We start from the raw sequence: 24,672 nt of genomic DNA on the forward strand, positions 1-24,672 counted from the left end.
CCTTTGTAACACTTTTTTTGTTTACATTTTTTGTCTGTGTTCATGATTTACGCTTATTATGTGTATAGGTTCAAAATAAAACCGCCAAAAACTTATGCCCAAGCAAGAAGCTTTATTTTTAATTTGACAACTAAAAACAATATACATTGTAAAAAGATAAATATACATAGTAAAAAAATACGAAAACCGTGTAAAAGTCAAAAGATAACATAATAAATCAACGAAATCGTCCAATAGGTAACGTGGTCTTTTCCGTTAAGTTCGTCTAAGTTTCTAGAACACGTGTAAAAGTTGTGTATGCATCAGACAGTCGATTTAACTGTCCTTAAGTAGAAGGTTATCATACTTTGATTTAATATCTGGAGGATTTATACATACGTATTTTCACAATGAATAAAAACTTACTCAGTTAGTTGCTCAATTGTTTTATTGTGCACGCTGAGATTTTGTGTCGTGCTATTCAGCAGCTTCCTTGTCCCATCTACTTAAAATAGTGAATAAAATGTTTATTGAAACATTCAACCATTTTTACATCCATAACTAGTTGCAACACATGTAACTCTGCACGAGTATAATAATTAAAATGAGAAAAAATATACAAGTTCTAAATTTAATTAACTGTCAACTTCTCCGATTGGCTAGAAAACCTCTGACTGAACTTAAAAACCCTCTTTTGATTTTATTTATCGGGAAAATTGTGTGATTACTGTAAAATGAAGCAGATGTATCGTACATAGATGACGACAATTCAATTGCCTGGAACAATAAAATAACAATTACTAGTCATTGGAAAGCATTAAAATTTAAAAGTAAAGTAAAAAACACGCAACGGCAATATTTGGATACTTGGTGCGATAAGCCCAAAGTTTTGAATACTTGTTTCGACTGTTCATTGGTTGGTACACCGATTGGTCGGCCTCTTAGCGGATGGGCTGAGAAAACGAAGGAACTACGAACTTCCATAAAGTGTTATGACTAACTACATATAAATTATTATATTCTAAATAAGCTCAATTAAGAAACCCGATTCGATTGTAAATTTACTATGTATGCTGACTCTTTTCCTATCCTTTAATTAGTCAAAAATCGTTCATACGTTATCTTTTTAGCAGTTATGCGTAAAACCAGCATTATGTCGCTATTAATATGAACAAAAGCAGTGATTTTTTAAAAAAAAATGCCATACTATTAGAAAAAACAATACAGTAAAAACTCCTTATTCGCATTTCCTTCATTCGCGTTTTTACTATTCACAGATTGAAAAAATGCGACACAGTTTCTATATTCGCGCCTCAAAATTTTTTCGCGAATCTAATAAATACATATTAATAACAAAAAAGATTCCAGTAGGTATCCAACCCAATATCTTTTGTAAAGGCCGTCAAATAGTCAAATAGAAAAATGTTTTTTTAAATGTTAAATTCACAGCCCATTGAAGAAGATGCTTCAACAAAGACAGGAAACTTGACCTTTAATTTGAAAAATCTTAGTGAAGGTTTAAGGATGGCAAATGAGCTTGGCGATTTCTTAATCCGTTCAAGGAATGAAATCTTATTTTTAAAAGGCAAATCGCCTAATGTGACTGCTTTCTTATCATCAGTCCGAATTGAAGGAGTTTTTAAAAACTGTTAAGCAAGACAAAGTTACAAAATTCTTCTAACCATTATTTCAGCCTTAAAATAATTAATCAAAATGTTCCAAAACATCAATTAAGCAGATTTTTTATCATATTTGTTTTTTTTTATTTTAGCGCTTAGGAATGTATCCCCATGAAAATTACCATTCCGTATACACGGTTTCTGTATTCGCGGCATAATTATGGAACATATACCCCGCGTATAAAGAGCTTTTACCGTATAAACATTTTTTTAAAGAAATGAATGCAAAACAAATGTTGCTAATATTTATTATCTTGTTCTACAGAGTAAGATACTTACTCCTAGAGAAGTGCTTATGTAGTATGAGTCGATTGAACTGTTAACCCCAGAGATTTTACCAGTCAATCCACATGGAATTTTAACGTTCGACGCTCTCGCAGAATGCATTACTAAACAAGACATAAGTCTTCTCAGAAACGGTCTTTTTTGTTTAGAATCTCGCGAAGAGAGTAAATGTTTGAGTGATTGCCGTGATCCAGTTGCTTCCGAGTATACAGAATACGCAGATATGCCTATATTTGGGCTATGTGGTCTATTTTGTCCTGTAAGAAATAGATATAATATTAAAATTACATAGAAGAGATGTCCTTCGCCTGCTTTGCGAACGAAATTAACTCCCACTCAATCGCTTTTCTTATAAATTTTAGTAAAATCTGTTCTAACTGACATTTATTCCGCGAAAGGAATGTTCCTATGCAAATTGAAGCCTCTAAGTTCCAGAGACATTGCGAGGAGTCAGTACATAGGTATTAATCTCATATAAATATAACATAGATAACAATAAGGAAACAAAGAAAGCAGCACAGACTGTTAGATATTAAGTATCATTTGCAGGTGAGTAAATACTACCGCAATACCTATACCAGATATACGTATCTGCAGTCATTCTTTCATGTCTCTGTGACTTTGTTTTTTTTTTTTTCGTAAAGATGGTTGTGCTTCGATACGACTATATGGCCTTCGCCATAGATTTCTAAAACGAACATTTGCACGCTGCGTGTATCAAGAATCTTCCGACAAAATGAACAAAGTCATTTGCCTACCTTATAGGCGGACTTTCTACGATGCGCTTGTCGATACATAGCGTCCACTCAAGAAAGTTAAGGCCACAGAGGCCTTCTGTTCACTCACACTTCAACTTGCCAGTACGCTAAGCCTTATCGGTTACTTTCGTTTCTCTATGGATCTCCTCATCATAGTTTCATATGAGAGGACCTTATATTCTTAGATATTAGAAATATTTTCATTTTTATATAATATAAAAAAAATTGTCGTAGGAACACCAGCGAAGCTTTCTTTATTAATAGTAAACCCCCGTTACTCTTACAAAGACACTAATGTCTGAGGCAGTACAAATGAAAGAAATTAAACAATCATTTAATAGATATTACTCCAACTTACTTTTGAAAAATGAATGCAACGAGTTATTCTCTATCTGGTCGGAATAAAGAGACTCTGTCGCGATCTGGCCAGTGGATGAAAAGGTTACCCGCCTGTATGCAACATTAGCACATCTGATTTCCAAAGAAGACATCGTTTGCCTCGGTATGTCTTCTTTAGATGTATTTGCGGGTTCTAAACCGCCCTGCTTGTCGAATAGCATATAATTAAGCAAGGGTTTTTTATCCAATTGGCTACATATAGTTTGTACCTCAACACAAACACACGAGCTCTTTTTGGAAGTGTTAATATTACTCGATTTAGCACTCATCTGCTGTTTACGTGATTTCTTTCCACCTTTGTGGGTTTGCATTCCCTTGTTCCGAATGACGCTGTTCTTGTTCTTTGGAGCTTTCTTTACTTTCCCTTCCGACACTATGCTGTATGTCTTGAAAATATTCTTTATAGATTTGTCTTGTTTCGGAGGTTTTAATTTTACTGTGCTTTGTATTGTCTTTTTTAATTTATCATATTGCTTACGTGTCAGCATTATTGGCTTTTGTTTTGTGAACTGTTCTATTTGTAGATATACTTGTATATTTCTGTTAAGTATTAGCTGTTGTTTGTCGGATATTTCAGGTTGACGAGGAGATAGTGGAGAACTACTAGAAGGAGGGCTAAGCGATTTCAAATCATATTGAGTAGTTGTAGTTTTAGTTTTAACTATTTTACATTGTCTATTTCTAGGAGGTGGTTTTCTTTCTGAATTACAGCATTTGCATTCTAATGTTCTTGACATGCATGCTGCCAAACTTTTTTTAGATAATTTTACCTCACTGCAATACAAGGTGTTTATTAAAGGAAAAATCAATTTCATAATTGTTATAAGAAGAGATTAAAGACATTTACCTTCTTTTTGATCGTTGCGGTGTATCACGGCTAAACATTCCAGAATAACAATCCTGAAAAATTAAAAGATGTCTATTTCGAACCAGAGATATTAATTCATTGCTTACTACCATCGATAAGTAAAATATTTGAAAAAGTTATATTCAATGAGTTACTAGAGTAAATTTTTTTATTTGAATTTCAAATCCGAATTCTGCACTGAACACCCTTTAGTTGTAGTTTACGTGTTTCATTGGATTGTACTAAGATTGTTGACAATTAACATTCTTGCTAAAAAGTCACAGCTATTTTTAATTGTTTACAATCGACTATACAAAGCATTGAATTTACGAGAGAATTTATGTTAATTATTCCAATGAAAAACAAAATATGCCGCTCAACGTAAAAACATGTTATTGTTTCCCGTATAAAAAATAAAGAGCCGAAAAGAGATTATTTCTTTGGTATTTAAGTTCAGGAAGTTGGCGTTGTAATAATAAATAAAAAAAAATTAAACGCATATCGGTGTTATACTTTTTGTACCATTTATAAGTTTTAAATATTTTTTGTTTCGTTAATGTTATTTACATGTTGGCATTTACAGTTGCACCAGGTTAAAGGTGGCAGAACAGCCCTTAGGCTAAACCTGTAAACACCCTTATTAAGGTTGCATCAAAAGTACATTGATTTGAAGCCATATGCCGTTAAGGTTTACGGCGTCATATGACGTCAAACCAAAGTGTACACAAACCGTTATTGAATTAAATTTAATTGCAGAACTGAGTTACAAAACCTAGCTCAGCAGTTATATATAATGATTAAAAAGGCAAATCATATTACCCTAGGCATGTAGCTTATAAGTATGATATATATGCTACCGCTTACTTTAAATTCCTTATTTCTTTGTCTTAATTACTTGGTTGGCTATTTTCATAGTTTTATAAATCTATGTATACACTATTGCTAATCAATTTGTATGTTGTGATGTGGAAACACGTTTATTTAATTATTAAAACAATTGGTGCGCGGAAAATGAATAATTCGCCTACGCGCGGTTGCGCATCGAACCATGGCTCAAATCCGACTCTCTGAACTCCAACGGCCGCGGGCGCACGTGCTGCGCGTCTTGGCTACCTGCCAAGAGCAAGCAAGAGCGCGTATCGTGCACGCCGTGCGAGTGAGCGAGACGAGTGGGCGAGACAAACAAAAGGTTGAGCGTTGTGACGACGTCCGCGGGAACTTTCACATCTGGCGGCTTTTTTATATAGCAATATTATTACATACTCCCCCTTTTGACCAGGACCAGTGACCTCACAACTGGTCAAACCGACACAAGCTTTCGCGGTCGGCCGCGAGGACGTTTTGGAGCCACAGGCTCAGGAATCTCAGTGCATTCACCCTCTCGCGAATGATAGCGTCTTAAGTCAGAGACATGATACTTCCCAATGGTAATGTCGGACTTATCAGGAAACGCTAACAGGTACGTAGTTGGGCTAACTTTCTTCTGAACGACGTAAGGCCCGTCTCGTTTAGGTACGAACTTAGCGCTGACTCCTTTTGCAGAGTTGCTGAGAACGTGCGTTTTCATCAATACGAGGTCGCCGACGTCGAGACTGTCACTTTTACGAATTTTATCTTTAACAGCTGGTGTTCAATACTTTCTTTGCTGGACTGGAGAGTATCTGCGAGTCTTAGCAGATAAGGTGTGATTTGCGGCACGTAGTTCTCCGCTTCGACAACTGCACGCAAGTCCGTCTGAGCTGCAATTGGTGAGCGAAGTTCGCGAGCAAAAGTCAGGTATGCAGGAGTCTGTTGGGTTGCTTTTGTCAACGATGTGTTTAAAGCGAAACGAATAAAGGGCAGAGCTTCAGGCCATTTTTGATGGTGATTTTCCACGAGGATAGCCATTTGCACCTTAAGGTCCCTGTTCTTCCTCTCCACAGGATTCGCTTCTGGATGATACAGGGGCACCAGATTCTGCTTAACACCCAAAACAAACATAGCTTTCTGCATAACATCGGCGACGAATTGGACACCATTGTCAGAAATTAATCGCCTAGGAACACCAAAACGAAGGAAAACCTCCTCTATCAAGATCTTAGCACAAGCTTCAGCAGTAGCTTCAGTAAGCGCAAACAGCTCTACCCACTTACTGACGGTGTCTTCGACAATAAGGACCCAACGTTCACCCTTGGGACCCTTAGGAAGTGGACCGAACAAATCTACTGCTACAACTTCGAAGCGCTGTGCGGGTACTGGAGTCTGCAACAAGCCTGAAGGCTTCTCATTCGAAGGCTTGTAACGCTGACATTCAGTACAAGAATTGAGATACTCCGCTACAAAACGACGCATTCCAGGAAAATAGAACCGCTGGGAAATACGATGCAAAGTCCTATCAACACCACCGTGACCAGCTGTTGCAGCATCGTGACATTCAACCATCACTTGCTTCCGACGGTTGACTGGTACAACAAGCTGCGGTTCTTCCGTTTCTGCTTCCGTATATCGGTAAAGTATCCCCTTTGACATATGATAACCTCTATCTATCCACCTACCAATCTCCACTTCTTCCTTTCCCTTCAGGCCCAGGATAATCTTCGCGATTTCAGGATCTGCGAGCTGATCTTTACGAAGAGCGGTTGCCTCCCATCGTGGCGTTTCAACCACCACCGTACAGACGCCACATGCATCTCGAGCCTCCTCAACGCATGGCGGTCGACTGAGCGAATCTGCAATGACGTTTGCCTTTCCTGGGGTGTAGTCCACTTGGAGATCGAAAGACTGCAACTTCATAGCCCAACGGACCATTCTACCTGCAGGAGACTTCAAGGTTAGTAACCACTTCAGGGGCTGGTGGTCGCTGGCGACGCGCACGGGATGACCATCGATGTAGCCGCGGAACTTCTCGACTGCCCACACAACTGCAAGAGCTTCGCGCTCGGTGGTTGAGTAGTTTCGTTCCGCCGAAGTCAGAAGGCGGCTGGCGTACGCGATCGGACGCTCCTCGCGCGGCGACTCCCCCTGCAAGAGAGCTGCACCTAAAGCATAGCTGCTCGAGTCAGTCCTAAGCACAAAAGGAAGACTATAATCTGGTTGGATGAGGATTGGAGGAGAGGTAAGTGATTTCTTAAGTTCCAAGAACGCGGTGACTTGAGCTTCGCCCCACAACCAAGACTGATCTTTCTTCGTCAGCATAGTCAATGGTTGCGCAACCTTTGCGAAGTTCGGCACGAACTTGCGGAACCACGAGCACGTCTGTAAGAAGGATTTCAAGTGCTTCACATTCGTCGGCTCGTTCATATCGACGATGGCGCTGATTTTGTCAGGGTCCGGCGATAGCCCTTGAGACGAAATCACGTGACCTAGATACTTAACACTTTCTCTAGCAAACACGCATTTAGCTCGATTGGCGCACAGGCTGAAGACACGAAGGCGATCGAAAACAGCTCGAAGATCCTGTAGATGCTGAGCAAAGTTTTCAGAGATCACGATGAGGTCGTCTATGTAACCTAAAATAGTCACGCCTTTTAAAGCAGACCCTGAACGAAACCTGTCAATCAGACGCTGGAACGTCGCTGGAGCGTTGCGCAAGCCAAAAGGCATACGCTTGAATCTGAAAACGCCAAATGGTCACCACGAAGGCGGTCTTGTCGCGATCCTCTTCCTTGACAGCAACCTGCCAGTAACCTGCCTTGAGGTCGATGGTGCTCATGAAACAACTTTTGCCAGTATACTGTAGTAGATCGTCGATCACCGGAAGCGGATAGGAGTCAACCTTCGTGACGGAATTCAATTTGCGATAATCCACACAAAATCTGTAGGACCCATCCTTTTTAGGTACCAACAGCGCTGGTGCTGCCCACGGAGACTCACACTCTTCGATGACACCCTCCGACAGCATCTTATTAATTTTAGCCTCCATAACTTCTTTTTTCGCAGGCGTCAAGCGGTACGGCGGGACGGCGATCGGCGGGTGGGTGCCGGTGTCAATGCGGTGTTCAGCGAACGACGTCGGTCCTCCCCCTTCTCGGAAAATGTCCTCGTATTCCTGCAATGTCTGCGCAAGGCTTGCTCTTTCAGGTGGTGACAGCATCATACCCTCGTCCGAACGCAACATGTCGGCAGAGGCGCACCCGATGAAGTTACGTGATTTCTCACAACGCAAGGGGTGAATGACCTGAGGTTGATCAGCTGTGAACCACGTTTCATTAAAAATATCAATAACCAAACCAGCTTTACGTATAAAATCAATGCCTAGCAATGTTTCATTGTTAACTGCATCTGGAAAAATAATAAATGTGATAGGTATTGATGCCCCCCGCGAGCATCACCACAACGTCCACCAGTCTGACTGTCACGTCACGCACTACACCGTCAGCAAGTTTCACAGTCATGACGCTACTACGCATCGGCTGCCCTAACTTAAGCAACAAGGAGTACAGCGTGGATCCGGCAACGCTACGTTTAGCCGCCGTGTCTAATAGACCGGTACCGCGATAGCCAAAAATCTCTATGTCCAAAATTGGACGGCCTTTGGTACAAACATCCGGACGCAAGCGCTCGGTACGCGAGTTATCCACTGACCGCGCATCAGGCACATCATATACATTACAAACAGAATTTAAAAAAACAGTATTACAATCAAAAGAAACATGGGCTTGACATTGCGATGCCTCGGTTTTGGAATATAAATGCCTATTTGTTGACATAAAATCGCATGCAAAGAACGAATCCTTAGTGTCCGTATTTTTTTGTATTACAGTTAACACAATTAGCACGAATAACACTTTTCATACCACAACCGTAACACGAAACTGTATGCGGATCACTTTTAGATCTAAGCCTTGAGCACTCATCGCGATTATGTCCACTCTTCTTGCAATAAACACAAAACCGTTTACCTCGATTCGGCGCATTCGCTGCGCTTACCATAGCAGGTACAGCGGCGGCGGCGGCGGCGGCGCGTGCGTTGCACGTAGCACGCGCGCGCGAGCCCGCACTCCCTGCTCGCTGATCGCTTTGTACACTTTCTCGTGTTAATTTGAAATGAGCCGTGCAACCGGCGAAGTTTCCCGACGGAGACGGATGAGCCGAAGACGACGATGGCGATGGTGATGGTGAGGGCGCTCCTGTGGTGAAGGCCGGCGATCGCAGCAAAAGACTCTCTATTAGCTGGCGGTTTGACTCCGCTTGAGCCTTGGCGAACGCCGCCATGAACGACGATAGCTGCCCCTCGGTCATGAACCTGTCCGAGTCCTCATTCTCGACGTTGTTACGGACGCCTGTAGCCTTGCAACGCGGCATCGCAAACAACAGATGCAAACCACTGACGAAATTCACTCCGATAACGCACAATTGTTAAATTTTCGATAGGATTCTTCTACGACGCTAAGATGGCGAAAGGTTGAGTACGCGATTTCGTCGATAATTAGCGCGTAGGCCACGGGTTGGGCGCCAGTGTGATGTGGAAACACGTTTATTTAATTATTAAAACAATTGGTGCGCGGAAAATGAATAATTCGCCTACGCGCGGTTGCGCATCGAACCATGGCTCAAATCCGACTCTCTGAACTCCAACGGCCGCGGGCGCACGTGCTGCGCGTCTTGGCTACCTGCCAAGAGCAAGCAAGAGCGCGTATCGTGCACGCCGTGCGAGTGAGCGAGACGAGTGGGCGAGACAAACAAAAGGTTGAGCGTTGTGACGACGTCCGCGGGAACTTTCACATCTGGCGGCTTTTTTATATAACAATATTATTACAATGTCTTATTTATCTGGACATTAAAATCAGTTTTTAGTTTATTTCTTATTATATTGTACAGAGGAGCCGGTTATTACGTATATTATATACTTTGGTTTATCTCCGGGTCACAGACGCCCATCGTGGCTGTCCTTTCATTTATATTTATATAATTAAGTGACAAACTTGCACGTATTGTTTTTTGAAGCAAACATATAGTTTAATGTGGTATGTGTGTATATTTAATTGTGAAAGTATAAAAAATAATAAATTAATTGGAAATTTCACAGTCACACTAGAGATTTAAAATGTCCACAAAATATAAGTTATCTCTTACTTGTTTTACTGGTTCAGGAACAGTGTGACGGCATTGAAGACCGAGCAATTTTCTGATCTCCTTGTCTCTTTCAAACGGATCGATGACTTTGCAACTGTCCCCGTGATAATGCTTGATGGGTGCTGTAAATTCTTTTTTATAATACACAGATTTTGTTATTGCAATTATGAAAATACTATTAAAAATTAATTTAAACATTATGTATTGTGAACTAAATTAAGTTTTTCTGTATATCTGGAATCGTTATTGTTCCTCTGTTTTTCTTACAGAATATGGTTATTAATAGGACTTAATGCCTTTATGCACACACTACCAGTCAACCCAGGGTGGTCCAGAGATAATTAGTCGGTGTAAGTTATGATCATTATCATCTCCATTTCAGTCATAGGAAGCCAAGACATAGCCATAGGGTATCCTCCATAAATTTTCTATGGGATAGAAAGATTATATAATTATTAGTATTACAATCCTCTTACCCACAAATACCTTAATATTAAAATTATATGTGAGTACGAGCAATCTTGTCGATATTGTTTAGCGGAATCATTGTGTCCATATAAAGCATTGGTCACCTTTTATTATCAATTCATGCTTGTATATCTTTTTGAAGAAAACATATTTTAAATGTTAGTTTGGTCTCTTCGATTTGTGTTTTATATCATCGGGTAACTTGTTTAATAGGAAGAGAATTCACATTTCGTATTAAGTTTAAACACTTAACACAATATTAATATACGAGTGTAAAAGATTTATTCACTCTCTCTCTCTCTCTCTCTCTACAAGAGAGGACACAGGGCCAAGTTTGGGAACTTTACAAATCTTGATGCTTTGTTCTAGGCTATAAATACTTGACAGTCACAAATCTAAAGGCATTACATAAACAGTTATACATGTATATATAGTACATCACAATTAAGAGATTGCTAAGAAAGATCTCAGAGGAAACTTGAATCGTAACAAAAGAATTTTATGATAGGCCAGTAAAAAATAAAAATATTATTATCTTTAAAATGATCGGACAACGTAAGTATTTCACAAGAAAATATTATATTAAATTACATGTTCAACGTTAACATAATTAAAAGTGTTTGAAACTCGAATATGTTTTTATCGTTATAAAATTGTATAATAAAATGAGGAGATGGTATTTGTGATATGAAACAGTGGAAAATAATGCATATTTTTAAACAAGTTTCTTTTCAGTAAAAACATAACGTGCGTTTTATTTCTATCAATTTTTGAAACATAGGTTACGTTATGTCGGTTCCTACGCGATAATTTTTTCACCGTTTGTGTGCACCAGCTTTGTTAATAAGGTGTGAACAATTAAAAATGTAGAATCTGCAAATGCAATGTAAAAAAACAGTAATCAAAGCTACTACTATTATGAATAGAACATGTACCTAAGAAATCGTCATTTGTGACAAAGCAAAGTTAGCGATTTGTTTTCGGGCAAGGACCGTCGCCTCCGCGAACAGCGCGGGCGATCCGAGGTAGGATCCGTAACGTACCTTTTACGATTGCAAAGTGGTGCGAGGACCAGTCTGCTATCCAAAGTCGCACAGTTACATACACTTACACATGCGGCTGCTGCCTTCGTGCGAACGTCATTGTGCAACTGGAATACGTCTGATCCACTAGTAATCCATTTTTGTAGGAAGCAGTAGAAGCCCGGAGGGCTAACCGCCACAACAACAGAAACAATAGTAGCAAAATTACATCTTATATAACAGTTCAGAATTAAGTCGCCAAGATTCCGTCTAATTTCCACAATACTGATAGTAACAGATGCAAATGCTCTAGGAAGATATTTACTATTTTGTAATAGCCTTTGGTTAATCCATAGTCTGAGGTAGTTGAAGAGGTGTATTAAAAAAAAAAACATTTTATTAAAACTCTCACCAAAAAAATTGGAGTTACTCTGCGAATCGTACAGCCTGTCGTAGCTGCGACTGGTTTGGGTAAATTTCATGCATCTTGCGTCATTATTACTTCTACAAAGTGTAATTTTTAATGCAACAAATTGTTAAGCATCGCGTTTGAACTAATTATATGGACTAGGTTAAATCAAGCTCTAAAAATAATTATGAAATAATAATATATATTTGCTGAAGTAATCCTTTTTTGTTTTCAAATCAAATATGCTTAATATAATGCAATGGTTGGACGGTATTATGGCTGGTAAAGTATCTACTAAAATTGAAAAGACCATACCGAACAAAATTTGTTATTATTAACATTCAAAACGAAAAATAAATATTAGCTATTAATGAAATGTTTGCATTTATAACAATTTCCTTGTGTTTTAATCTAGAAACAAAATAAAAAATAACAATGAAAAAAATCTACCTGTCACTATTACCTACAGCGTCTGCATTAGTGTGGTGTGACGTTTCATATATTGCTGAAGAAGATGGCTGTAAACAAAATTGGCTGACATGGCTTGAATAAGCTTTTTAAGACATATTAATAGCATAATGATAACCAGCAAATGAAATAAAAAAATTTGAAGAATTCTATCTGAAAGCTATAATAAATGCAGATTCGAAGTTTTCATAGCTATGAAAGGTTTCATACCAAGCCAAACTTTAACAAAAGGGTCATGAAATATCAATATATTAGCCTACTCCAACAGGACAAATTACTTTGCATTTAAAATATAGCTTGACTTTTTAGTAAATATAATTTTTAAAACCTTAAAATCAAATATGCAGGCCACATAGTTTGTAGAACTGACAGCCGTTGAATTACAAATGTTCTTGAGTGACCACCCCGTAATGCCAAACGCCGACGGTGCATTGTCCTGTTTTATTTAGTGAAAACTACTTTTAGAATTTTGTATGAGAGCTTCGGATGAAAATATATTAAAGACTCCTTAAAATTTATACCTGATGTAATTGCTCATAATTTATGGTTAAAAATTAAAATTGATGCGCGATTTTTTTTAAATAAATAATTTACTTAATCGAAAACGCCAACGTGGACGTTTGGCCACTTCAACGTATATACTATGCGTTAATTACTGAGGAATTAAATTTTAATAGCCGAAAAGAAATAAAACTTACGGAAAAGCAAAGCGTTTGCGATAGAGACCCTTTGTTGAGCTCTCCTTTTTTTTCCGATAACATTAGGAAATTTTCCATCGAGCCATAGTCATCATCGCTTGATTTACGTGATTCTTGTTTTTTGAACATCTTTCGCTGCCCTAAATTGCGATGCAAGTTGCGTTGGTCCCACATAACGTAGCGTTCATTTTCGTCATCGTTTCTTTTCACCACGGAACTGTTTTTGGAGAGGGAGGAACCGTTCCCAGCGTCTTTTTTACTCACTGTAGATGTTTTAGCATTGTTTACAAAATTCTTCTTTTTTACTGAATTAATATTTATGTCTTTAGATGCTCGAGATCCAAAGCTAACAGGGAATTTTCTAAAAAACTCTGCTCGTGTTTTAGATTTTTTTGTATTGTTGCTTAATTCAGTCCGCGATGAATCTTTTTTATGATTGGTGGGTGATGTTGATCTATAGTTAAAAATTTTCTTTTTGGTGCTTAAAAATCTAGTATCAACGACTTGATTAAGATTGTTATCCTTTGTGTAAATTCTAGTTGCTGGTGACGGGGAGCGACTGCGCTGTATGTTTGGCTTTGTTTTGTTTTTATTAGCTTGCGGAGAAATTGGACGGGTGTTTCGATTGGGTGAGATTTGACGTTTATTTATCAGAGTGTGGCTGCTTTTAACATTTTCCACTGATTCCCGTTTAGGGTAAACTGATATTATCACTAGAGGACTTTTAATCTCTTTTATCGTGCTACTTCTGGTAACAGCTTCTGTTGTAGTACTTAATTCATCAGTCACATTAGTGCAATTGCAGTAGCATTGCATTGTTTGGTCTTTGCTAGAGTTTTTTCTTATTTTATCCAGTGGCAAATATTTATCCAGATCTACTTGAATAGCCTGTGATTCAAGTCTGAAAAACAACGCAATGTCATTAATCTCGTAATGATATATTAAAGTTACAATCAAAAAATGTATGACATTAAAAAATTACCTAGTTGAACGATTTTTAGAAAAAGGCCGATATACCGACGATTCCAAAAGATTAGCTTGTATATTACAATCTCGCTGGTTTCTAATAAAAATTTTGTTACTTGTATTGATAATTTACACAGAAAAAAATTAAATCATGATGTTGTAGAGTGAACTAACCGAAAATATTTCTTATTATTGTACATATCATTACTTGTACTAAAACATGACGTGGACTTTGTAGATTCTCTGAAATAACCACAATATACTATATATAAAATGTTTTTTTTTCCTTAATGAAAAGCTAATTCAGCCCAAAAACCTTACGGTAGTCTGCTACTTGAATCTGCCATTTCGTCGGCTGACACTTTTTGATCCATTTTAATATAGTTCGGTATAACTGAAAATAAATTATGATTAAGCTCAATATTAAAATTAATGGTCAAATTAATTTTTTTATATAATTTCAAACACCTGGCTCGTCATCTATCGTGGCCGCATAATTAATTACATATTTATCATCATTCGAGACGCCAAGTTGTCCGGTGATCCTCACTCGACTTCTACGTTTGGTCGGTTTATTCAAAGTGTCTTTTCGTTTTGTATTCGAGCAAATACATTCTTGTAACGTTATGCCCGCACCACCAAATATTTCATTGATTAACGACGACCTTGAATCGTTACGTTGTGGTGAACCTGTCTTCTTTTTTTTATCTCTCTTTTTCTTTTTGTCCATATTTAATGACTCAATTACCTTTTTGTAATTACTTAATTTATTGAGGGATATGTCTTCATACTTTACTCGGCTTGAAGTCTGGCTACTTGATAATTTTTCACTGCCCGTTGTTTTTATCTCGTATATTTTATCAGCTTTTCGGCCGGTTACTACTAAATAAATATTCTTTGAACGAAGTGAGCTTTCCTGATTTGAAATTGTACTTTGTACTCGTTTTACAATTTGTCTTCTTTTATTAAACACACGTGAAGTTTGCGTCTCTACCGTTTTAGGAATGACAGTAACTTTAATTAAAGGAATTTCGCTGAGAGAGTCGTCTTTAAAGATAGTATCCGTAATAAATTTCCTTTTTGATATCTGAAATGAAAAATATAAATGTTATAACGATAAGTCAATTTTATTTCTTAAGAACTATATCAGCTTTTTATTTACTTTCGCTATGGCTTTTTTAATGACCACAGATGTCGAAGTTGCCCCATCTGTAGCTTCAGTAGAATTGTGTTTGGTATGTTTAGTTTTGCGAAATTTTCTAATTATATAATTATCGGGCTGCCTGGTTAAATCAGGAACGTAATTTTTTTCTTTATCTTTCTTTCTGCGTGTTTTTTTCACTGGGTGTATTAAAAAATCTAAAGAATCTTTAAAAAAAAATCAAAAAGTAAATAAAATGCAAATTAACAAAGCACCAATTATCCAATCTCAATTTCACAACTGACCCCGTATATCTGATTCGACACTGTAATAAGCCATTTTGTAAATTTTATTTGAATTATTAAAAGAAAATTATTGAACACCACATGAATTGTGATTACGTGGTTTAATTTTGACAATATATGTAATACTTCATTACAAAAATAATATCTTGCCGTTCATATTGCCGACTGACAATTTCATTTTACTTTTTAAATGTACGTCATATTGACAGTATAACGTGCCTATGTTATAATTGTTTTATGTTATTCATAGAAAACAGATATTTCTTTATCAAACTGTAATATATAGAATAGGTATTTTTATGTGAAACTTTAGATATATAGACAATTATTAGCTAAAACTTTTTGCTACTCTATTTACAGCTAATTATAATAAGTGAATCTTTTTTAGCCTATTAAAATGCATGTGGAACATTGATTTACTTAATTTAGACGTTACTGAAACATATTTATTTAAATTGATAATTTAGAAAAAGAAATGTTACTAAGTACGTAATGTGGACAAAGTAGTTGAATAATAAAAAACAAATTTTAATTAGAGTACTGATTTTGATCATCACTATATCTATCATGAAACGTCTACAGTGCTGGACAAAAGCCTCCATCTTGGATTTCTAATGGAACCAGTTGAAAAATGTCTGGATCCATCGTTTTCCGATGTTCTTAACAAGGTCGTCTGACCACCTTGTACGTGAATGTCCTGCACTCCGGTCCATGATTTCCACTCCAAAACCTCAAAACCGCGCGGCCATCATCAGCATTGTAAACGTTACATTTTTTATTTTTATAAGAAGATTCTCGTGTGATAAATATCGCCAAAGATTTGTATGAAATCTGTTCCATTTCAAAGGAAGTGAGGCTACTAGCGTTTTATATCTCAAGGTAAAATGTCCCAGTGTAGAATCATATTCATATGAATTGAATATGAATGCATTTCTATAAATGCATTCTAAAAGTTTGCATAGAAACGCGTACGTATGAAAATCTTTTCTGTTTCTATTTTGCATGAAATTATGAATAAACAGATAAATATACTACTTGAAACCTTGTTGATATTATTACTATATATATATTACTAGCTATACCCCGCCCGTGGCCTGAACTGCCTTTTGTAGGTCTAATTTCATAAGATCTGTTTTTGGTAATTTTCAACCCTTTAAAAATAAGGGTTTGAAAATTTTTATTATTGGCTATTTGTATTGCGCAGCATCATAATTCCATGAGTGTTGATGAGTCAGTACTTAGATGAAACTTTATATATACATAGACAACGAAAGATTAAAATGTTAACATTGCGATTCATTTTAAATTAAGACAAGATAGGAGATACTAAAACGTCCATCGTGTCAATGTCAACGGCAGATGTCATTTTTGATTTAAATCAGATGACCACTTCGTTTAATTTTAATCCATAAATTAATGTAACAATTAATTTGCAACATTTTGATTTATTACAAATTCTTGTGCAACCAGATTAGTTACGAATATATAAAAAAAATATTTAGGTCTGGTAAAATGTCAAGGGAAGATCGTTTAATTACCCAGATGGTAATACCTGTCTCAAAACAATCATATTTTAACACGAAACATGCGAAAACCGCCGGGTTATGCGCGTACGATATGCTCTACCATCCACCAGATTACAACCCGAAATCAGCAAGGTCCGATCGACAAGAGCCTGAAATCATAAGAAAGAATATTTGGGATCAAGTAATTTTTGTTTTCGAAATTTATCTCAATCGAACATAATCTCAACTTATTCTTTAACACGGAATTAGTACAAGGGATATCACTACCATCAAAAAAACTTTTGTAATTCAATCATATTTCTGTTTCCCTTCTTAAATATCCTATATTCAGCTAAATTACATTGTTTATTGCATTTTAATTAAGCCACAACTTTGGCCAATCGTTCCTTTGTAATAGCAATTTATCATAAAAATTATGTGAACCCTAACATGTTCCAGGAATTACCTAAAGGCATAGCTTCAACTACTTATTTTCAACTTGGTCGCCCAAAATGGAAGCCGTTCGATTTACCAACTAAAGAATTTGTGAGAGTTCATGGTATAAATTTATCTATAATTATTTAATATAATCATAAATGTATTTAGAATTGGTGGATTTGACAATGTAGGTGTTTCAAGTAAAGTTCGTTCTTGCCAAAAGTTTCAATCCTCCTAAGTATAACAGGGATTAGTTTTAGATGTGAAATCTTTAAAGTGGTGAATGCTCATCTCATTTGTTTTTAATTAATGTATGATCTTAAAATCGATGGTTTCCTAAGTAATAATAAAATAGTAATAATAGGTAATAAATAACACAATGCTTTTATGTGGTTGGTTTGCCACATTCCAATAGAAAAATAATTAATCTATCATATTTCAGAGTGATAACTTTATACAGAATGATTAGAAATGGGTGATTTTTGCTGACAAATGTGCTAAACATTCACTCCATTAATTCAAATTCAATTTCAAAATATCTTTATTCAAGTAGGCACTTACATGTGCTTTTGAATGATCGATAATTTTAAAATTTTAATAAGTAAGAAGCCACCACCTGCTCGGAACTTTAGAACTCGGATCTGCTGATTTTCTGCGAAGAGTTGGCGAAAAACACGGCAATTGCTCTATTTTAATTAAATTTAGCAATGCTTGATATATACATCACATAATACATATAATATCAACCATATAAATGAGTTAACAAAACAAATTCTACATATTTCGATGAACTAAAAACTCTCGAATCTCTTTTAGCTTTTGACGCCATCTGTAACATATATCATTATTGTTACCTGTAAAAATTTGTATTGACAGTTAATAATTATTTTTAAGCGAAAAGTGAAAACCCTCACATGCGCATTTATAATATTTTGGAATGGGCTACACTCTTGAATGAAGGGAAACCTAGTCTATGTGATTGAGACCAATCAAATGATCCCAAACGAACCAGGTTATTTAATTTCATTCAGATTTAGTAAAATTAACGTAGATTAAATAAAGAATTAAATCAATTACGTTGTTTTATTTTTAGAAATCATGTAATTCCTTTTTCAAAATTTATTAGCTGAATGTCATTACAAAAAACCATTCCCTCATAAAATGTTTAATGTTTATTACCTATTAGAAAAACCTGACCTAATGTATCATATGACTCATCAAGTACGTTCGATGTACTCATGACTAAAATAAACCGGAGCTTCGTTTTTCAAATGCTAAAAAAAGTCGAACAAGAGTTTGCAATTTACTTTGGAATATTCAAATTAAACCGTAAAACTGTGTTACGGAAGTCATTATGATTATGTCAGCGAAAGTAACCGTCGTTAATTACTCTACTTAAATGAACGTCGTTATCCTCATCGACGCTTGGCACACAACTAATAGTTAATATTTTGATGTTCAATAAAAGTTCAAAATTAGATTAGTTAAAAATTATTTAAATTTTATTTTACTTTTATCAGCATTGAGTTTGACAATTAACACTACGTCCCACTTGCAGTTAATGAATAAATTAAATAACAATGGTAACAAACGTTAACAGTGTTGTATATAGGACGACACGAAGATACTCTGGTTATACTATAAAGCAGTGGCGTAGCTATGGTATTTGGGGCCTGGGGCAGATTGAGGCTTGGTGCCCCCCGCCCTCCCCCCGCTAAAGAGTAAATAATTTCAAAATTCAGAACAGAATGTAGTTAATATATATATTTTTGGTTCAAAATAATAATAGATAATAATAGATATACAAAATAACATTAAATCATAATAAAATTTACTGGGAAAATTAAAAAACGAACATTCTTCGCTTTTTGGACTGCAAAGTCATTAATCACATTTTCAAAATCAATAGTCGATTAGTTCATGTTAAAAGAAAAAAAAAATCTTGCAATAATGTAATAATTTATTATTTTGTCATTTAGGGCCCTTTTAAAAAACACTATGTGTTTTGCGAATGAAAGGCTTATTAAACACTGTGTATATTATATTTTTGTAAACATTTACTTTTTTTTAATGTTCATATTATTTAACAACTTTTTTTGCACAAAAATAGTAAAATTCTATATTCTTTTTATTTTATTTACTTTAAATTATGGTTATCATTTTTCTTTTAACATTTCATTATTCATCATTCAAAAAAATTATTTTCAACTTTGGTGCCCCCCCTGCTTGTGGTGCCCGGTGCGGCCGCCCCGCTCGCCACCCCCTAGCTACGCCACTGCTATAAAGCATCAGTTTAGGTTTTAAAAGTTTGTTATACTTTTACCGATAGACGCTGACCATATTTAACATATTGGCTATAGCTGAGGGTTAGGTTTTACCAAAAATATCTAAGCATATGTAATTACCTTGGATTTATTTTCAGTTCAATAATTAAACCTTATGTGATGACTTACGGAAGTGAAACGTGATTTTCACATCGGCCTCAGTGGCAAGTCGCATGATGATCGAATCAAGAATGAGGTGATCTATATGGATGAAAGCAAATGATATAACCAAACAGAATGGCAACTTGAAATGGTAGTGGGTAGGTCACAAAGCCCACAACGGACCGGCAAGCGTCGCGTAATTCGTTGGAAGACTTTTTGTACCGGACTGTTACACTAATGCTAGGGGCACTCTGCGCCTTGCTTAAGATCTCTTATAAAGTAACGAAGTTCTAGAGTTCGGGGCAGGCCGAAGTTCGGACCCTTACATTCTAATATTTCACCGAACTTTGAGGCCGCCGAGTTCTTTGCTCACTTCTGTGAACGCTTCATGGAATGACTAAGCCAAAGGAACCTTGGCTTGGGCTGTCACTCTTCGATAATTCCTTCTGGTCATATAGAAAATGTATGGGAGAGATCGGCGTAGACATGTTATAGGCGTAATTAATTGTAGTGCTTGTAATGAAAAAGAAAATCAATGCAGCACTTAGTAACATAAAACTGGTTGTTAGTCCTGTATGTGGTGAGACTTTTATCTTTATCCTTGAGAAAATTAAAGTCATAATAATACATACCTTTATATATGGTTGGTTAAAAATTTCATCGAAATTGTAATCAACGCCGTATACAACATATAAATTTAAAAGGAAAGGTGTCTTTTTCCTTTTAACCGTTACTTAACACAATTTGACTCATATTTTTGTAGTTGTAACACTTAAACAGTGCTTAAGGTTCCCTACTCCTTAATGTTTTGCAGATTTTTTTTTGAAATTTTTCTTTATTATTTGTTTAATTTATTTTATTTGAATAATTGTACAACCGGATAATCCGGTTCATCATGATTACGTCCGATAGACGCAACCCGCTGCAACGCATAGGCTTCATCTAAAGATCGCTACAATGACCGCTTCACATTCTATCCGCATCCAACGACAATCCGCGACCTTGACTAATAATAATAACCCGGTTGCACTTGTTTAATATAAAACTATTGATTGGTAAGCCTGAACCAAAGAAATGATGCATGGATATTATCGTTACTGTTTGACATCCATATTTTTTTTTGCTACTGAACAATGCTGCTATTTGATATTTGCAGATTTGCTTTGTACATTTTAGGTTAACTTATATAAAAATTAGGATTACTAGATTTTAATTATTATTTACTATTTGTGCCCGCAGACTTCGTACTACTAAAAGTGTATTTCAATAGAAGAAAAAAATTAATTTAACAAATTTCAGAGTGATCACTTTATACAGGCGTTTTATTTTTACAATCGACCTGTATTAACTGATGTTCGTTTTGATGAAAACAAATTTAAGATTATGACATCAATCATTTCGCACTTGCTGGAGACTCGGATTCCGAAAAAGGACAATTTCGAATTCAATTATTTATCTTATAAATGCGCCAACTTTCAAATACAAAAACATTCTTTTTTATAATGAACTGAATAGTCGTCGGTTGCTTCCTATCATGCTATTGTTAAGCGTTCGTCACGGTGTTTTTTTCATAATTGAAGAGGATGTGTTTTTTACTCCAACATAATTCGACACCAGTGTGAAACACGTTTTATATGTACAAAAATTAGTGAAATTAAAACATCATATATTCGGAATTGGAGAAATTTCTCGATAAGGATCTGAACCAAATAAAAGAAGCTTCAGTATTTAACGTTACCCAAGGGATGTTTAGCGTTGCTACAGTCCCAAAAAAGTAAGGGTATTCTTAATCGCATAGTAACGGGTGATGAGAAGTCAATTCAAAACAACTAACCAAAGAAAAGAAAGTCATGGGGACTGCCCGGTCAAGGTTTAACGTCGACGGTTCTACCATTCATACTGCAATTGTTTTACTTTGTAATTCGTGAAACCATGTCGACGTTATAAATTAAGCTGTTGAAACGAACGGTATCAACTTAAAAAAAGCAAAAGTCAAACCAATAAGGCCTATCCATCCATTCGGTTCGATGGCACTTAGTCTGGCTGATCAGGGGCTCCGAACATATGGAGACAGAAATGTGGCTTATAGATAGTCGCTATAAATATGGGGAAAATTGTTGTTAGCTATGGGTAATGCTCATAAAAATATATATGGAAGTATTTCTGCATAATCAAGTAGCATTATAATAACAAAAACAGCAAAAACTAAGTCACGTGTCTTTTTGAAATTGTATGTACCATTTAACACCGTCTTCTTGGTATTTCAATCTTAATTTATTTCATATAATCGGGCTAATGCAAGAATACACCAATTAATAGGTTACATATAAATCAGCAAAAACATTCCGGTTATAGGTTAATTATTAAAGATTGTCTCTAGTGTGATGTTCTTGTCTATGCTGGTTTTATTTTTACTTCAAAATACAAGATAAGCCATCATTACGTCGAATTACCTTTCTGTAAAAATATTTTGTTGGTGTAATCGCTTTTCTTTATACATAAGTTAAATAAAAGACGTTAACTTATTCGCTTTGTGTACTCGGTATAACACGACCGTTGAATTAAGCATGGCGCAAATTTCGAAATTCGAATCATTAAAAAAAATCACGAATTGTCAAATACTAGCCAAACCATCGAAAATAGGTCAACATACACGAACGAGGTCTGACACATCTGGGCTACGCTTGATCCATCATTCCTATTACATTCTGCATAAATATTTAATAAATCAATTTGATTCTTTATTAACATAATATATATGTAAGCAATGACTATTATATTATAATAAATGTAATAAATGAAATGACTAAAAGAGATTAAAATGTGTATAAAATTATGTGTATAATTCGCAATATTTCAATGTCCATTTTTCCGCTATTTCGCATCGTTTTCTTTTTTATCATAAACTTAATTTCTTCGTTCGCTTTTCTATTAAAATCAATAAATAATTGATTTCGATTTTGATTTTTGATTTATATTTAAATTCAATTTCGTTCAGCATAAGTCGTGTAAGCAATTACAAACAAACACAAAATACCACATATAAACATAATTAAATAAAATATATGTATTACAAAAAAATCAGTTTATTGAGTGTTAAGAAGTTATTAAAAATTATTTAATTTGTTTTCGAATAAAATATGACCTATTGCATACTTAATACAATAAAACTCTCAAACTGCCTTGTAAACGCGAAATACTTTTGTTTTTAATTATACGGTCTTTACAAGACAGTAACATCTTGTAACGCTTCACAGTAACGACGGTTCTGCCTCGATATTCGGTCCGTGATTTAAAAAGTTTTATTTTATTAAGTTTATTTGATAACTTTTAATTAAATATTGTAATTATATAACGGCATAAAAGAACATTTTTGTTTTATTTAAACGTGTGTGATTAGTGCTTACATGCTTTTATGGTACGGATGTAGATAAAAAAGATGGCACAGATACTAGATACGAGTCGAAAGGTGTAGATACAGTGTTAAAAGCAGGTAAGAAAATTAAGGCTTCTTTTAATATAAAAACTTAACAGTATACAATTTTTAATGATAACAACAATTTATACTAGTGACAAAAATGGTCTTGTTGGGTGGAACTTATTTGTCAAACTATTAATAGCTGTGTTGAAAAACTAATTTTAGGTTCCCATGTTCAGGAACCCTTGAATCTGATTAATTAATGTGTTTTGAAATGCAATCCCTTGCGCCCAATCACTGCTTGAAATTTTCGCGTAATCCATCTCAGCTTGGCAGAATTTCAATCTGGTAAAAAAAATAATATTCACCATTATGTTATTATATTTGACACTGAGATCCAGAGAGTATCCTCCCGCTTATTTATAATAAAGAGATCAAACAATTGAGTGAAGCTATTAATGGCAATAGGAGAACACCATTTTCCCCTGATAAAAAAAAAAACATTTTTGGTAGTAGGTACTTTTTCTACAAAGATATATACAACAAACAAAAGATATTCCACGATCTCTTCCCGTAGATTATATAAGTTTTATCATAATAATTAAATTGCAAAAATATCTAACAATAAAATAGATACATTTTGGCGCGAAACACATCTAACACGAATTATAATGTTATAGACATAAATTTCTAGATGCTCGATATTCGCTCTTTAAACGATAAAGTTTTAAAAATCACTAACTATAATTTTATTGAAATATGAGCATTATTAAAATGATTTGTTGAAAATTAATTACATAAATATATTGTTAATGGCGAGCAGTAGTAGCTCAACGGTAGAAGACTGAGATTTGCGATCGTAGATCGTGGGTTCAATTCCGGAGATGCAATCTTATATAATTTACACTTTGCGCATTAATGTATAGGATTAATAGGATAATAATATATGGGATTACTAGGGACACTACTCACAAATAAGTTTCCAGAGAATGAGTAGCGGCGTCCTTGCGTGCCAACCACATTAAGATCGCCTTGCAGTGGGCGTCTATGGGCTAAAACGATGACGACAATTGCTAAAGATAGGGTTACAATTCTTTCGGTGTAAATAGAATTGTCATTAGCATCAACTTTTCAGTCGTAGGACATTCGCAGCTTGACATATACTGTTTATTTTTGGTTTCGGCAGAAATATTGCGGATGTTCAAGATAGCCTGCCTCTGGGGGGAGGACAGGGTTATGTGGGATTCTTATCCACTAAACCACCCCGGTGATCGCATTCTGCGCGGTATGAAGGACCGCAGTATTACCGGGGCCAGGAATCACCACGCGATTTTCCCTCGTTCTTTGCTATTTTAGGTAGCCTCTCCCGGGCTATGCATTGTCCACGTTACCCCCGAAGCCATCTTG

At 35.7% G+C, this 24,672-nt stretch overlaps 1 protein-coding gene across 1 annotated transcript; it reads right to left on the reverse strand.

Annotated features, from left to right (window-relative positions):
• Nucleotides 1-533: 533 nt before the first annotated feature.
• LOC137924372 (uncharacterized) lies at nucleotides 534-24,668 on the reverse strand. Its single transcript, XM_068767767.1, has 12 exons — nucleotides 24,657-24,668; nucleotides 14,501-15,119; nucleotides 14,354-14,426; nucleotides 14,207-14,275; nucleotides 14,049-14,129; nucleotides 13,095-13,967; nucleotides 11,904-11,995; nucleotides 10,002-10,132; nucleotides 3,948-4,000; nucleotides 3,060-3,874; nucleotides 1,938-2,200; nucleotides 534-756 (listed from the first exon to the last, which is right to left on the reverse strand). Exons 1-12 carry the CDS (start codon nucleotides 24,666-24,668, stop codon nucleotides 622-624), a joined length of 3,216 nt encoding a protein of 1,071 aa, XP_068623868.1. The 3' UTR covers nucleotides 534-621.
• Between the last annotated feature and the right edge of the window lie 4 nt (nucleotides 24,669-24,672).

The sequence above is a fragment of the Battus philenor genome, unplaced genomic scaffold, assembly GCF_028537555.1.
Source record: "Battus philenor isolate CCGP_79_NKW_IND1 unplaced genomic scaffold, ilBatPhil1.0.hap1 SCAF_23, whole genome shotgun sequence".
NCBI classification, from domain to species: domain Eukaryota; kingdom Metazoa; phylum Arthropoda; class Insecta; order Lepidoptera; family Papilionidae; genus Battus; species Battus philenor.

Excerpts from the sequence above, each read along its gene's own strand:
- LOC137924372 (XM_068767767.1), bottom strand. Across the intron at positions 14,276-14,353 it reads GATTCAAGTAGCAGACTACC|AGAATCTACAAAGTCCACGT; the intron begins GTAAGGTTTTTG and ends TGGTTATTTCAG. Across the intron at positions 13,968-14,048 it reads TCTAAAAATCGTTCAACTAG|ACTTGAATCACAGGCTATTC; the intron begins GTAATTTTTTAA and ends GTTGTTTTTCAG.